Below are 16,644 nucleotides of genomic sequence, written 5' to 3'. Positions count from 1 at the left end.
TTGCTACCCTATGCTATAGTTTAGGAAGAAACTAGAGCTCTTTGGTTGATGATTGTAAGTACCTTATCAAACTAAAAATAAAATGGGACACTACTTTTCAAGTGCTCTTAAGCGTAGAAACAATCTTGAGCTGATCTTGATATGCTTGTTATGATAATATAATAATAAAGCTATTTATAACCCGCTTCTATCTCCCCGAGGGGACTCCGAGCGGTTCACATGGGGACCAAGCCCGGTCAACAGATAAAACAATACCATGACAGCATATATAATTAGAACAATAACAGTAAAATAACATTCAGAAAATACATAGGGAGCATCATGACTAAACGGTGGGGCTATTAAGAAATTACAGGGAAGGCAGGCAGGTGCAAAAACACAAGGCAATGAGAATTTTTGCAGAATGTGACCAGGATAGGTGCTAATCTAATCTCTCTAGGGAGAGAGTTCCAGAGCCAGGGGGCCACCACCAAGAAGGCCCTCTCCCTCGTCCCTAGTAGTCGTATTTGCTCCTGCTGCCAATCTTTACACCAAATGCATTTTCAGGACCGTCTTCAAAGGTAGCCCCACGTAGAGAGCATAGCAGTAATCCAGTCTAGATGTAACCAAGGCGTGGATGACCTTGGTATAATAAGGAACTTGAAAATTTGATCAAGCATATTGGGAATTGTCATTTCACGGTCTTTACAGAATGGCATATCTGTAGGAAAGTACCATTGAAGTGGCAAGAAATTATTCTGATCTTTAAGTCTAAAGGTGGGCCATTATAGTAGGATCTCTGTGAGAAGAAACTTCCGCCACTAACCTTTATATTATGAATTTATAAAAATGTTGAAAGAACCAAAGGTTCTCTGGACTCATGAATTTTTTATTCATTTAGAAAGATCTCCTTAGTAAATAAAATGTTAAGAGAATATTGTCCAATATGTCTCTTGCCTCTGAGGTAGAGAAATTGACACCAAGGGCTGTGCACGGAGCAATTAGAAGTTACTGCCTTATATACATAAAAGCTTTTTAAATAACTCAAGTGTTTCTTTAATCTGCTGTCTCATTGATTTACAAGCTAATTATTTTTAACTGTGTTTACTAAAAAGGATCCAGACTTTATTGCAAGCAAATTACTCCACTGGCACGACAAATAGCTTAAATATTCATTTAACATTGAGTCATTTCCTTTCACCAAGATTTACACCATCTTTAAAGACCTGAGTCATGATTCCTATTTTAAAAGATGATACCGCTACTTACTGTCTAAGAATTTCAGTTAAATGAGTATGTTCATACTGTGCTTAATAGTATGTGAATAAAACAGGCCTTTCCCTAAAATGTTGTCATTGAAATACGAGACTAGAGATAACAAGAGTTAAAAATACAGTACCATAGCATGCAAGGAAGCAGTGAAATAACACTTCTCAAATGAAATAGGAAGACGTGGCTTCCTATTTTATTAAGGTGTTAGATTTATATACTTTTATTTATAGTTCTGTATTTCTTCAAAATTATCAAGACTAGTACAATATGACCTTGTTATCTGCAAGGGATAGTTACTGAACTGAGCGTGGGAAGTGGAAACTGGATAATAGCGAACACTATTGAAATTTATATCTTCCACTAAAAGTTTCCATAGTCACCTTTTAAGACCTAGCAAATTCCTAGATAGGATATCTCTCTAGGAATTTTCTAGATAATCCAGGACAATTCTATGGTAGCTTCTGGTGGCAGCATACCATCAAATCACCAGTAGGACCAAGAAAGTTCCATAAGAGGATGTATTCTCTCACATCCATAGTTTCTGTACCCTGAATCTAAAGTTTAGGTCAGCAGTTGAGTAAATGACCTTGGAGGGCCACATCCGGCCAATGGGCCTTAGTTTGGGAAAACCTGTACTAAAACCAGCATATTTTAGTTCCTTAAATGCAGCATCAGGAGCTTGTTGAATCACTGAAGAGATGGTTGCTTTTTCAGTGTCACCCCAGAAACGGCCCTGTCTCTTGTGTCTAACCTCCAATTCCAGAAATGGTGGGACACAGGGAAAGGTCTGTGATGCAGCTCTCAGGTTAGATAGTTTTTTAAAAAGGAGTGTGGTTCTGAAGATTTTGTGATTTGGGGGCTTTAAAAAGAGCTCTAACATTTGGCTATCAGCCAAAGTCCATGTATTAAAATACACCATAAATGGTGATATCTTGGGATACCTTCAGAAATGAGTGAGAACATGAGTTGGTTGATCATCTGTTAATGTGTGCTGCTTTAAAAAGAACATGGCAAAGTTATTAATTCTGACAATGTACTTCTTGCTGGGCTGGTTTTGCAGGAGTGGTTTGCTGTATATGTGGAACTTAATCAACAGATTGCAGCTTTGCTCAATGCTGGGGATGAAGAAGACCTCGTAGAACTGAAAGCGTTGCAACAACAACTGAGTGATGTTTGCTACCGGCAAGCCAGTCAGCTGGAGTTTAGGCAGAATCTTTTACAAGCGGCACTCGACTTCCATGGTGTAGCCCAAGATGTGAGTAAAATATATGTATGTTTACTCATGGCCAAGGCGCACGGTTGCTTTGTAAATTACTGCTACAGATGGTCAGCCAGATTCTGTTTACCAAGAATAAACAAAGACTCTAAACAATGCTAATCCATTTCCGAGTAAATACAAAAACCTCTGTAAACCTGTTCTTATGAATGCAGCATTTCTGCAAAACTAAACATGTAGCACACAAGACAGATTATTTTTACATGTTTAAAGGGAGTATATTACTCTTAACTGCTTTCTGAAATCCCCCCCCAATTATTTTTACCCAAAAGCCCTTTATTCTTAAGCAGCATTCCCGTTGTTGTTGTTTGATGGAAATTTTCTTTGTGCTAAAGGACAGTTTATATATCCATAGTATGCTTCAGCAGTATCATATAGTCCTTTTTGATTTAACAAAGTTGTGCAGAATTTTTTTCTCCAGCAGCAGCAGCACTGGCAAAATAACCAGGCTTTTAACTATGTAATAACAAAAATGATCCAAAATATTGTAAGGGTTACATATTTAACTCAGAATAGAAAAGGATTCAGACTTACCTTGGCATTGCCTTCCAACCTCTGCCTCTCTTTACTTCTGATTCATGGAGAGTTGTAAGCTTATTTTTTTTCTTCATGTGTGAGTTAAGTTTATTCCTTTGTGAAGCAGGGAGGAGCTTTTTATCTATCAGACCAGCCCGTTTTGATGAATTTCCAATGAGAAAATGGGAAATTTGGGGAGATACTAATGAGCAAAATTTAATTTGATATGGGTAATATTTTGTTCAAGACAAACCTTAATTAACTGAAGATATATGCTGGTATATATAACGGCACTCCATTCAGTCATGCCGGCCACATGACCTTGGAGGTGTCTACGTACAACGCCAGCTCTTTGGCTTAGAAATGGAGATGAGCACCAAACCCCAGAGTCAGACATGGCTAGTAGACTTAATGTTAGGGGAAAACCTTTACCTATATACTGGTAATATGAAGATAACTATGAAAAGCAAGGGATGGTTTAAATGTATACAACTTTCAAATGTAATTTATTTCCACACATAGAGAGTTCAACCATTTTTGTTAGAGGTGCTTTGTTGCTTACCTTCTTTTGTTTCCTTTTAAATTTATTTGGAAATTTAAGTAATGAGCCTCTGCTTTCTGACTTTTAAGTTCCCTTCTGATCTTTTTTAAACACTCCTTTCAGACCATTTGCACAGCATACAGCTATCTTGTGTGCCTTTTTTAACCTGTTGGGTATATTTACAGTCAGTCTCGTGCAAAACTAAGGTGTAGTCCTGTACAGATTTCCATGGAAGTAAAATCCACTGAGTAGGACTCATTCCTATAGGATTGCTCTGTAAGTGTCAAAAACAGCCAAATAATACAACTTTATGTCCAAATGATGTTATAAATAAATTATAGATTCCATAATAATCAGCAAAATAATCGTAGTCTTGATCAGTGTTATATAAACTTAAAAATTTTGCTAGAATTTTTAAACAAAAATTGTGTTTTCCATTTGCTTCAAGACATCTAGACATTTTAAATCTTCCATTCTGTCTGGACTTCAGCCCTTTTATCAATATCTACACAAGTCTGTGTGTCCATTATTGTCGATAATCCTCATCTCCATCACAGGAGATTAGTGGGAACAGTTGCTGTTTAGGACTTGCAGAAGTTCTGCTAGATGAGTAGTATATTCTGTCTACCGAATGTGTCCCATCTGCTTAGGAACACCTAGTCTTTGTCTGCTTTTGTAAATAACTTCACCACAATTCATCCTGCTGTTTTTACACAATATTATTGAGGTCAGAACCAACATGAGATAATAATGTATTTTGGGGTGTGATTTTTTTCCAGTTATCTCAACAGCTAGATGGCTTACTTGGAATGCTGTGTGTTGATGTTGCCCCTGCCGATGGAGCATCTATTCAGCAAACTTTAAAATTACTTGAAGAGAAGTTAAAAAGTGTTGGTAAGACTAATATTATTAAAATGCCAAAATCTACACTAATATGAATGTGTGTTAATTAGAAAGAGTACATTTTAAAGCCTACTCTGATTTTTCTGATGGACACTTTTTTTCTCTATGCATCGCAATTATATACATTAACCCTTGTAGCTAAAAGTCAGTAGATCACTTTATTCAGAAGAAGTACAGTAAGAAATTTGTATCCGTACCGGAGTCCTTGTACTAGTATACTATAAGCATGGAGGACCTAGAAATTCCTAGAGAGGTATCCTCCCTTGGAATTTGCTAGGTCCTCCAGGGTGGGTCTGTGGTAATGTCCAGTGGAAGCACGCCATAGAATTGCCTGGAGGAATTAGAAAATTTCTGGAAAGACAATTTTCTGCAAGCAGAAATAAGTGAAACCACAAATAGGGGCTCAGTGATGTCTTACCGCATTTTTATACATAAATCAGCTGAAATGATTCCATATAAAAATACACTCCAACAACATCAGCATATCTTCCTATGTGGCAGATCCTCTGGGTATTTTGAATTTTAGCTTCCAGACTCTTTTATCAGTCAGTGTGCTGCCCATGTTTTTTGGGAGTTGTAGTCCAAAGCACCTGGAAGCTTAAATATGAGAATTGCTGGTCTGGATTTTGTGTTTGTGCTTATGTCAATATGATCCGAATTACTTTTTAATTGCAAATAATTGCCAACTCTTGTGTGATACGATTTTTAAAATTACTCATTTTAGAGCATTCAAGGAAGTTAATTTTAATAAAAAATGAGATTGCTACAAGTAATGTGGGCTGAAAAGGAGACTGCCATAAAGAATAATGTCTAATTTTTTCATAGTATATAAATATATGTACTGTATTTCATCGCATAATAGTTGCATGTTTATCTCTCTTTTTTTGCCTTAAGGAGATTTCCTCTATTATGTGGTGGAAAAAAAATTGCTATGGGATTTCACTCAGACAGCAGCCAAGTAAAGCCCCGTAGCTGGAAAGAGGGTGAGCAGGTGTGCGAATGAAGTTTCACTTGCCTACACACCTGCCACTTTGGGAAAATAAGGGAGCAGGCAGGCACATGAGCAAGTCACTCCAAAGAAAGGCAAGGAAAGGCGATGGGAATGTGTGCAAGTCACTTGTCCGCACATCTACCCCCTTTCTTTTCTTTTCCTTTCCAAAGAGTGACTCACCTGCCTGCCCACCTTTTCCTTTTCCTTTTCCTTTTCCTTTTCCTTTCCTTTCCATTCCACAGGGGCACACCTGAGAGAAAGAAGAGTGCAACTATTATGTGATGAAAGCAAATATACAATTTGGGGGGGGGGGGGGGGCAAGAGTTTTACTATTACAGTTGTGATATATGCAGTGAGATATGGTACGTTGTGGGAAATTAAGAATTTGGTTTATTGTGCTCTAGACTTGGGTCTGCAAGGTTTGCGTGAAAAGGGTCAGAATCTTCTTGATCAAATATCTAATCAGGCATCTTGGGCTTATGGAAAAGACGTAACCACTGAAAACAAAGAGAATGTTGATCACATCCAAGGGGTGATGGACGACATGCAGCTCAGGAAGCAAAGGTAATTGCTGTGGTGCTTTATTTCTGTTTAACAATTCATTTTAAAAATAGTATTGATGCCATTGTAGTTTAATTCCATGTCATGAGTTTAATTCTTTGTAATTAAAATTATGCCACTCACTTGAAGCCTTCTGATAATTCAGCAATATTTAATATTCCTTTTTAAAAAGAATATGAAGATATGATTTGCCAAGTAGTATTGCAACATGGATCCCATAGTCAGTCCCAAACAGAATAAGTAAATCACAAAATATAGTTGCCCTTATTTCTGCATTAATTGCATATACGGTGAGCCCTTGGTGTTTGCTCAGGTTTGATTCCAGGACCCCCGTAGATACCAAAATCCGTAGATGCTCAAGTCCTATTATATACATTGGCACTTTATGTATGGTGCCCCTTATATACAATTACAAGATCAGGGTTTGCTTTTTGGAATCTTAAAAAAAAAATATTAAAACCATGAATACTGAAATCGGAGGCCAAAGGTACAGGTTTTCCCCTGACATTAAGTTTAGTTTTGTCTGATTCTGGGGGTTAGTGCTCATCTCCATTTCTAAGCCGAAGAGCCGGTGTCCGCAGACGCCTCCACGGTCATGTGACCGGCATGACTACATGGAGCGCTGTTACCTTCCTGCCGGAGCGGTACCTATTGATCTACTCACATTTGTATGTTTTCAAACTGCTAGGTTGGCAGAAGCTGAGGCTAACAGCGCGAGCTCACCCTCTCCCCAGATTCAAACCATCAACCTTTCGGTCAGCAAGTTCAGCAGCTCAGCAGTTCAACCCACTGCACCATCGGGGGCTACTTGAGGCTGTAAAATCTATAAAAGGCCAACTATGATACAAAAGGCTGTGAAAAAAATACCCCTAAATACATGACAAGAAGGTGAATGAAAACTAGTCTTGGAAGTCCAGATCAGATGAGTGTTGCTTCTTTGGGAAATCATTGATTTTTGATTTCCAACTAACCAGAGTTCTGCATTGACAGCAGAGAGGAGAGGAGCCTGGAGTATAACCATGCAATGATATCGTCATCTAGCAATGTTCAAAACAAATTTTAAGGAAGGTAGGGCCCATTCACAGTACAGAATTATAATGTTATGAGTCACTACCATGACTGCCTGCTATGCAATTTGCAACAGAGAATTCTCTGGTTGATGGTTTTAGAAACCGCTCCCTCCCTAAAATGCCAATCCAAGGATTCCATGAGCTGGAAACGTGGATGTTAACAGTGGGAAGAAATGTACTGTAATTCTGTAGTGTTAATTGGCCCATAGGACTACAATTCTAGATGCCAGGATTTAATTCCCCACTCTGCTGTGGAAACCCACTGCATGACCTCAGGCGAGTCACCCATTCTCAGCCCCAGAAAACCTATGATATGTTCACCTTATATTCTCCATAAGTTGGAAACCACTTGAAGATACACAATAACAACAATCTATGTTTAACCATAAGCCATAATAATACTAAATTATAAAGCCCTGATGGCACAGCAGATTAAACCGCTGAGCTGCTGAGCTTGCTGACCAAAAGGTTGGCGGTTCTAATCTGGGGAGCGGGGTGAGCTCCCACAGTTAGCCTCAGCTTCTGCCAAACTAGCAGTTCGAAAACATGCAAATATGAGTAGATCAATGGGTACTGCTTCGACGGGAAGATAATAGCGCTCCATGCAGTCATGCTGGCCACATGACCTTGGAGGTGTCTACAGACAATGCCGGCTCTTCAGCTTAGAAATGGAGATGAGCACCAACCCCCCGAGTTGGACACAACTAGACTTAATGTCAGGGGAAAACCTTTACCCTTACCTTTATAAATACAAAATACAAGAATAGTTCATGTATGTGTATAATGTACATTGATTTAGATAAAAATGCAATGAAGTTGAAATTTTTGTATTTTTAATGAAGAAAGGTAAGGTGTCCATTAACATTTTGTTAACTATTCTTGATTTTTTTTTTTACTGTACTGCATAGTTGTATATTTGTGGCACACATAGAAACAAGAATTATTGCTGTAAGGATCTGCTAACACTAAAATATAATTCAGTGGTCTTGCTGATAGGTTTTTTATGTTGCTCTGGCTTTTGCAGATGTGAGGACATGGTAGATGTGAGACGGCTAAAGATGCTTCAGATGGTACAGTTATTTAAATGTGAAGAGGATGCGGCTCAGGTGAGCTCTAACATATGGCAGGCCTCTTATGCAAAATTGAGAAAATACAAATAACTTCATCCAGTACATCTGAAATGGATTTCACTGGTTGCCTGTGTTACATTCTGTTCTGCTCTCATCTTAGGCAGTAGAATGGTTAAGTGAATTATTAGATGCATTACTGAAAACTCATATCCGATTGGGAGATGATGCACAAGAAACCAAAATTTTGTTGGAAAAACATCGAAAGTTTGTTGATGTGGCACAGGTATGTGATATGTTTCCCTCCTATGTAGTTTAGTCATCATAATGCAGTCACTCAGGCCAACTGTCTGTATTTAAAATTAACATCAAATGTCATTTAGACTGTTTAATATAACCCTTGGGGATCACCACCACTTTATTTAAGGCACTGATCTCAAAACCAGAGCTAAAACCTTTACTTCCCTTCCTCCGCCCTTCTTGTGTTTCATAATGCTTAGCTATTACAGGCAGCCTTCATGCTTCAAAAAAGCTTATAAAAGCAATCTGATATTTTAATGGTCTTAAAATAAGTTCAATAATGCTTTGTGATTTGTGTTTTCGATTTCATTTCTTCAGATGCGTCACTGTATTGTCGTGAGAGCCTCTTCTAGGATTTGAAATTCAAATTTTACATCTATTTTTTCTTTTTTTGTAGAGTACTTATGATTACGGGAGACAGTTACTACAGGCTACTGTCGTTCTGTGTCAGTCTCTGAGATGCACATCTAGGTCCTCAGGAGACACACTTCCAAAGCTGAACAGAATATGGAAGCAGTTCACCATAACTTCAGAAGAGAGAGTAACTCGCTTGGAGATGGCCGTTGCATTCCATTCAAATGCTGAAAAAGTTAGTTGCTCCACATTCTACTAGGAATATTAATGCCAGATACCAAGGCCTGAATATTGACTGATGTTAATTCCAAAAACTTAAATAGGCTTTTGGCGTAACATATCTAAGTGGTGGTTTATTTTAATTGTTTCAAAATGTTCTGATCCTTGGCTTGAATAATATTTTAGCACAAATCATCACACTGTAATTATTAGTGTCCTAACTTTAAATACACTTAGTGGGATGTAAGACTGGGGAACTGGTAAGAGCATCTAAATCAGTATGACTTATAATGAAAGACTGAAGGTGAATTTACATTTTAGTGTAGATTCCTCTTCCTTACTTCCTCTTGTCTTGTTGCCTCATGTGAATTAGGCACGGTTTCTGCAAAGTATTGATTGTGTGCTTAGTGGTCCCTGGACTATATCCCTTCAATCAGGAGTGGAGGTGTTTTTGCTGTACCTTTGTGTTATGTATGGCATTAAAAAAATTAAAACGAGACAGTCATGGAAGCTTTATGAAAGAGGTTCAATGTCCCAACAGTCTTTGACAATAATCTAGAGCAGAAATAAGATAGTGAAATTGTATGTTTAAGTAATTCAGTGGAAAAGTAGAATGCACAGTTACTGGTTGTAATTGAGTTAAATTAATGTGTTGCACCTAAGTGTCATACATATAGAAGGGTATGCTTGAATTGAGTCTATGCTTGTTTTTTTATTCCCTGAAAATGAATCACATTATATGCATAGGACTGTGCACAGAATCAAGATCTCGTTTCCATTAATCCACCATTTTAATAAACATAATCAAGTAAACTTTGAAATTGTTCTGCAAAATGTAAACCAGGCAGTATTTTTAAAATTCAGGCCTAAACTTTGATGGGTTTCCAACACTGTGAACTATCTACTGTGAATGCTGTCTTTGTTTGAACATAATGTAAAAATCAGATTGTTCAGTGAATGCTTGTAGCTAGTTCAGTATAAGGGAGTACAACCCTGCCCCCTGCCCCCCCAATGAAATAATATGAACTAAACAACATACAGCAAAATTATCTGCTTTGATATGCTGATGATACAAAGAAGCCACTGAACATACTGTGCAACTGAGCTCCTGATTACAGGATTTCTGGTGATAGTTCCATACAGATAAACTGAAACCAAGTATGATTCAACATATGAAATCTGCTGATGTATACATTTATTACAGAAAGGCTTCCAAGTTTGCCTGCTGGTATAATTGGTTTTAAAAAACCTTTGCCACTGCTTCTGGCTGTGATTCTTTGTATAGCAAAATAACTTTAGGGCCCAGTTGACCACAGATTATCAGATTTTGGCAGTGCTAGGCACCCAGAAATCCACATTCCTGTATCCTAAGTCCTCAGTTGTATTGCTAACCTGCATTGAGGAATGCCGGGAGAAAACATTAAGATGAGTAGCAAATAAAGATCATTCCCCTCTTTAAAGAGATGTGCTTTCATTTAATTTCTTTTCCTTAATTCCTTTTTTTTAAAAAACAGGTTTTACAAGAATGCCCAGATCCATCTGAATCCATAAATGACATGGAACAATTTGATGAAATTGAATCTGTTGGAAAATCGCTTCTGGACAGATTAACGGTGCCAGTAGTTTATCCTGATGGGTATGTAGCTTGAATTGAGATTGTGATCTTTTTAAAGCAAACTAAGCAAATTGAAATATCAATGTCTTGGCTTTAAACATTTTTAAAAAAAAATCAAATTAGTAACCTTGTTTTCAAGCGCCTTCTTTCTGTTCCTTCAAAAGATCAATCAGTCATTGTATATTGTAGAATTAAGTGAAGAAACACAATGAAACTCATTTATTTTGTTTATTTTGTATTATCTATTTGCTTCTTTTCTCCCAAAATGGGTGGCATCTCAAAGTGGGGCCCAATTTTCATTAGCTGAAATTAGAAGCAATGGATCATTTCAGCCATCAAGTATTTAGTGACAAGTTGCAAGGCTTAATTTACTAGTCAAGTCTGGGAAACTCTTTTAAAATTAGATTAGCCAGGTGTGATTGAATTAAATAGTATGCTAATTTTATATTTTGGTATGAGAAGATGAATGTATATGCACAGTAGAGCCTACGTTGTTTGTTTTCCCTTTGTTTTTAGTACTGAGCAGTATTTTGGGAGCCCAAGTGATATGGCCTCTACAGCCGAACACATCAGAGAGAAGATCAAGCTAGTTTGTCTGAGAAAACAGCAGCTGAGACAAACAGAAGTCTGTACAACAGAGAGTTAATAGTTTCTGCTCATAAGATGCCCATTTGTAACCCAGCATGTCATCCGCATTCTACGCCTGCCATAGTATATTAAAATGCATTTCCACAGCTGTTATAAAAATATCATTCTTCTTGGAGCAAATCTAATTTTACATCATAACCGTGTATTTCTACCAAGCCATAATTATTTAACATGCAATGAAATCATAGACTACAAATATTATTAGAAGGAAATGATAACGTTGCACCGAACCTTTGCTTTGAAGCTTTGCCTTGGTCTGTCAGGTACTTCTTTGCCTCAGCAACGGATGTAAGCTTTGAATGGTGCTAATACATACAAATTCGATACAAAATGGCAATATTCTCTGTTCTCCAGATGATGTAGTATTTTTAGGCTGTAGGCAAGCTATCTGTTGTATGGACAGTGGTGGCCCTATTTTACTCTGTATTACCTTTTTAATAGTCTTTTTATTGTGCCAATGTACATCAGATCTGCCCATTAGATCTTGGAAATTCATTACACTTGGGTTATTTTGTATGGATAATGTACCAACAGCTGTTTTGTGCTTAATAAAATCCATCTTTTTAAAATCTGACAACATTTATGTAAGCCTGTATTTCCTGGCGTATGGTACCAAATGGGAAGTCTAGTTCAGCCTCTTGCCTTACAAATTTGGGGAAAGCCTGTTCCTCTTCTGTGTGTCTCTCTGGTGATGTGAAAGGAATGCATGAGAACAATGTGGACCTTGGGATGGAAGTGTTTCTTAATAATCAAGACAAACAGATCTGGTAGAAGTCAATAGAAATGAACACCTTAAGATGAATTTCCTCCTGCCTTCCTAAATGGCAAGGCAAACTTTGTTAGGTCTTTCCTGTCTACTTCCATCTGAAAATTGGCTGGGGAGGGAAGAATGAAGGAAAGGAGTTGAAATTTGATATGAAAACCTGTAGCAAAGGGGATTCAATGAAGCAGTTGAAATTATTAGAGTAATGATGGCTAGGAAGACTCAGGGTGTAGACTCTACGCTGTAGAATTAAATACATTTGACAGCACTTTATCTGCCATGGGACCCTATTAGTTGTAGTCTTTGGCGAGAGGACTAAAGGCCTTGTAAACAACCCATGATTCCATGGCATTGAACCATGGCAGTAAAAGAAGTGTTGAACTACATTATTTCTAGTGTAGATGCACCCTCAGTGCAGTGTTCCATCACCATGTCATGCTCTATCTTTTTGCTATTCGCAAACATTTCAGATACATGTTTTGTTAACATACTCATGAACTGATGAACTGAAGTTAAATAGGCATTCTGTACGCAATCGGCAGAACTGAAAAATGCTACATGTTGTAATGAAAGATTATTCAGTGTAGGATATAAGATTAGCATTGTCATTATGTGCAAATTGTATTTACGTTTCCAATATGCAAAAACCAAATAAAGAAGTTTTTATATGTATTTATGAGCGATGAGCATATTTTCATTCTCACTCTCATGGTCACTGTCAGCTCTTGAAAGGCTGTGTGTTGTGAAATAACAGCTTTCAGTTTTAGCTGCCCTTCGTTTTAGCTGATTCCTCAGATGCTTAAGTGTTTATAATTCTGTTCCCTGAAAGTGAGACAGTACTCGTTGCTTTGAGCTTTGAAAAGCAAAATTTAGTTTCAGGACCGTAGCCAAGGGGGGGGGGGGTGTTAAGGGTTCAAACCCCCCCCCCCCCCCCCAAATGTGCCAAGTAAAAAAAAATGGTTTATCCATGAATTTGAACTGGTTAACCAATTCATGAGTAAACCAGGTTTTTTTAACCTAACACATTGGGGGGGGGGTGTTGAACCCTTAACACACACACCCCAGCTACAGCCGTGCTCAGTTTAGTCATAGCATGCATTTGATTTATCCTCTCACACAATATTCTTGTAATACACACTGGAAGAGTCCACTGGGACATCAAGCTGTTGTAGATGTGGGGGTAATATCTGAGCTCTTACAATGTTTAGGAACTACAAGCATCAATTTTTAAGAGCACCAGATGATTTTTTAGGGAAGGAAATGAAGGGACCATTCCAATGATTATTACTAACAAGCACAATGCACTGTTAAACTTCTTCCTTTTAGTAGGGACACAAAATGAGCTCAGAAAAGAATTATTTAAATTGCATTCTTGCAACATTCCTAGTAAGTATTTTACACTGCAAGTTGTATTAATAACTGATGTTAGGTTCCAAGTTCCAAATACTACCACCAATATTTTGTGTATTTTATGTTCTGCTCCCTACATAATAGTAGGGAGAGCAAGAGATATAACTAAGGAACTCAAGACTTTCCCCTTGTCAGAGAATCCCATCTCACATTCACAAATGTGTCTACATAATTCACTTTGCACTACCTGAATTGCGTTGGAGGTGTCAGAAAGAAACTGACAAGAGTGCAAAATAATAACTTGCCTGGTTGACTGTTCATGGCAATAGTTCTGATGGTAGCTTATGCTATCTCTAATAATAGGGGTGGCTTACATGGGGACAAGGCTAGTCAAACAAAGAATTAAAACTGCACAGTAAAATTTATAAAACAACATCATAAAACAACATACAACAACATAAAATAACATCATCAATCAACCCATAGACTGACATAGTACTCAAATACTAAATCTCGACCTCTTCCCTGTGTTTATTTTTAAAAGGTATTGACTTCAGGCAATGAAAGACAGTAGCACTGGAAGCAATAGGTGCTTGCTATCTCTGGTGCAATGGTGATTGATGGCTCCATGTCAGTGGGATAGTGAACCCTCTACAGCAGAGCTTTCCAAGCTGTGTGTCGTGACACATTAGTGTATTGGCTGCAGTGTGTAGGTGTGTTACATGAACCTAACGGGAAACCTTTGAGTCTGTCTGAAATGAGCAATAAATCGTATGTTTTTAAAAATAAAAATGGAAAGTTTTCTTGAGATACGTTATTACAATTTATGTATGTATCTATCTTTTACAGAGGGTTAGTTTAACCTCTGGTTTGCTGGTAAACTTTAATCACTGTGTCGCAAAGCATTGCATGTTCAAAAAAGATTGTCACCAATATGAAGTGCTTGGAAAAACCTGCTCTAAAAGGTTTGAAATAGGCATCGAGAGAGCTATCAAATCTATTCTCAGACAAGTTCAGCACTTTGGAGAGCTCCTTGAAAGCAACAAGACCATCATGTCTTGCAGGGGATATTGGGACAAAACACTACCCTATAGAAAGAGGCTCCCAGAAAGAATTCACCGCCCCATTTATCAATGATGCTAAAGCTAAAATTGATCCAGAAATAATTCTCGGCCCATCCTCTTATATGAGAAGATGACCTTTGGGATAGATTTATCAATTTCAGAGTAAACTTTGGGAAACATATGCATATTTTAATGGTCAGCCTACATATTTTCTGGCATATCCATACATTTTAGATAGTGAAATCCTTTTAAAAGGAAGAAAGCAGAACGTAATATATGTAATAATGGACAAAGAGTCCCAATTAATCCGCTTTCGGTATTCGTTCAAAGCAGAAGACTTCATTGGTCACCAGTTCTTGTTCTACAAAAAGATGATGTTCCTTTTCAGTAACTATATTTTTAACTTATATTTTATAATGACTCAAAATCAAGCTGCTTATATTGAATTTAAATTGTCAAATGTGTAACCATTTCTAGGAACAGGCATTTTAGATATAATCTCAATGTTCTTTGGCAAGGAAACTATAATTACTTTTAAAGTATGTTAATAAATGTAATAAAGCACTACATTTCGCTTGCATTTCACAGCACATTTATGTAATTGAAAATAAGGTCTGCAGTGCATTGCAACAGATAAATGTTCTTTTGCCTCCTCTCCTTAGAAACAGTGCAATTATTCTGAAGTGAAATTTAGTTGCTAATATTTTTTACCTCTCTCATTTCAAACCAGTGTGCTAATAATGAGGATAAAGTTTAAAAAAAAAAGGCTTGGGACTCAAAAAGAAAGCAAATTAACTTTTACAGAGAACAGATTAAAGGAAGCAATCCTTTCCAATACAAGGGTGAACCTCAACATATTGGAGCCTCTTCTGGTCAAGCTTTATCAATAGCAGGATTGTGGAGTTAATACCCTACACCTTCCATTCTGACTGCCATTCTGATTTTTGTTTTTCAACTGTCCATCTCCTCTTTGACATCACAGCATATGTGCTCCTTTGAGTCCTATGTCATGCTGAAACGAAATGATTTCCATCTTGAGTTATCGTGAGCTGACCTCATGGGACTTTCTTTGACATTGTGGATTTGTATTTTTTAAAAAACGTCAACCAAAATTACATAGATTTGTGTTCGTACACTGTGTTTGATGATCCCTATGTAGGAGTCTGTGTATACAGCAGGAGTCTACCGTATACCATGCAGCTGTGGATAGCAGGGTTATATGTTTTCCGGGCTGTATGGCCATTTTCCAGAAGCATTATCTCCTGACATTTTGGCCACATCTATGGCAAGCATCCTCAGAGGTTGTGAGGTATATAACTCACAACCTCTGAGGATGCCTGCCATAGATGTGGACGAAACTTCAGGAGATAATGCTTCTGAAACATGGCCATACAGCCCGGAAAACATACAATTACCCTGTGCTCTCTGCCATGAAAGCCTTCGATAATACAGCTGTGAATAAGTTTACATAGAGACCACCAAACACAGCATGGCCCAAACACGAATCAAGGAACATGAAAGGCACTCCAGACTAACTCAACCAGAGAAGTCAGCCATAGCAGAGCACATGCTGAACCAACCTGGACACAGTATATTATTTGAGAACACAAAATGCTTGACCACTCCAACAACTATCATGTCAGACTACACAGAGAAGATGTTGAAATCCACCAGCATGTGGGCAATTTCAACCAAAAGGAGGAAACCATGAAAATGAACAAAATCTGGCTACCAGTATGAAAAAAACTCTAAAATTAGGACAGTCAATAAAGAGCAACACTCTGAAAACAGAAATTTCCAGACATAAAACGATCAGGGACAGCTAACACCTCCAAAGAAAGGATTCTCCCGTACAGGAAGAAGCCAGGCCTTGAGGCCACAGGGCCATCAAATGCTAATCAAGTTGATTATTACACCTGCCTCCTACAGACAAGAGTTCTTTCTCCCACCCTGTACCTTCCACAGATATATAAACTTCTCTTGCCTAGTTTCCAACATATCTCACAACCTTTAAGGATGCCTGCCACAGATGTGGGTGAAACGGCAGGAGAGAAAGCTTCTGGGAACATGGCCATACAGCCCAAAAAACTCAGCAATCCAGTGATTTTGGCCATGAAAGCCTTGGACAATACAAGATTACATAGATTGAAAAATA

General features: G+C 37.8%; 1 protein-coding gene across 3 annotated transcripts in view; it reads left to right on the top strand.

Moving 5' to 3' along the window:
- The window catches only part of sestd1 (SEC14 and spectrin domain containing 1), a 180,414-nt gene extending 167,667 nt beyond the window's left edge, over window positions 1-12,747 (top strand). For all 3 annotated transcript variants that reach the window (XM_062963039.1, XM_008118197.3, XM_062963035.1), the window contains exons 12-19: window positions 2,312-2,506; window positions 4,364-4,478; window positions 5,883-6,042; window positions 8,134-8,215; window positions 8,340-8,462; window positions 8,874-9,065; window positions 10,564-10,685; window positions 11,181-12,747. In XM_062963039.1, the coding sequence (XP_062819109.1) occupies window positions 2,312-2,506; window positions 4,364-4,478; window positions 5,883-6,042; window positions 8,134-8,215; window positions 8,340-8,462; window positions 8,874-9,065; window positions 10,564-10,685; window positions 11,181-11,310 (1,119 nt within the window). In that variant the 3' untranslated portion in view covers window positions 11,311-12,747. The remainder of the gene's footprint in view (window positions 1-2,311; window positions 2,507-4,363; window positions 4,479-5,882; window positions 6,043-8,133; window positions 8,216-8,339; window positions 8,463-8,873; window positions 9,066-10,563; window positions 10,686-11,180) is intronic.
- Window positions 12,748-16,644: the final 3,897 nt, after the last annotated feature.

The sequence above is a fragment of the Anolis carolinensis genome, chromosome 1, assembly GCF_035594765.1.
Source record: "Anolis carolinensis isolate JA03-04 chromosome 1, rAnoCar3.1.pri, whole genome shotgun sequence".
Classification (NCBI taxonomy): Eukaryota; Metazoa; Chordata; class Lepidosauria; order Squamata; family Dactyloidae; genus Anolis; species Anolis carolinensis.
This window is presented reverse-complemented; position numbering and strand designations above follow the sequence as displayed.